We start from the raw sequence: 468 nt of genomic DNA, 5'->3' as shown, positions 1-468 counted from the left end.
TTACAATTTGTTAAGATTTCATGAAGACCATCATGCCGATTAACCATAAAGAACATGAAACGAATATATTGTGTATATTTCAACACTAATTAATCATCCTACCTTAGGACTATTGACGGGCGAACTAGCAGTATCTTCCAAGTCATGATCATTGAGTACTGCACTTGCTTTAGCTTTGCGCCTCTTGAAACTTAAGTTCTTGCAATTACTTCTGGCTGAAGCAAAGACTGCAGCCTCAATGTCATCAGGAGCTTTTCTGGCTGCTGAAGAAAATGCATCAGAAACAAGAGATGGGCAACTTTCACAGCTATTATAAGAGACAGAACCAGTGTTATCATGGTCATGATGATCACATTGGAAGTCCTGCAAATAGAAAGTCCAGCTGCTCTCTTCAGGAGAATCCTCTGTTGTTTTTTCATTATTAGAAGAAGAGAGAGCCTTATTCCTAGAGGTCACCGAATTCTCCAT

General features: G+C 39.1%; 1 protein-coding gene across 1 annotated transcript; it reads right to left on the bottom strand.

The window, feature by feature from the left end:
* Positions 1-102: 102 nt before the first annotated feature.
* Positions 103-468, bottom strand: LOC113758343 (vascular-related unknown protein 1-like; the record flags this gene model as incomplete). The annotated part of the gene is made up of 1 exon (XM_027301257.1): positions 103-468. A coding segment is annotated over exon 1 (366 nt), but the record flags the coding sequence as incomplete, so codon positions are not given.

Source organism: Coffea eugenioides, unplaced genomic scaffold (assembly GCF_003713205.1).
Source record: "Coffea eugenioides isolate CCC68of unplaced genomic scaffold, Ceug_1.0 ScVebR1_490;HRSCAF=1176, whole genome shotgun sequence".
In the NCBI taxonomy this organism is placed as follows: domain Eukaryota; kingdom Viridiplantae; phylum Streptophyta; class Magnoliopsida; order Gentianales; family Rubiaceae; genus Coffea; species Coffea eugenioides.
Note: the sequence above shows the minus strand (reverse complement) of the source record. Positions and strands in the feature narration are given on the sequence as shown.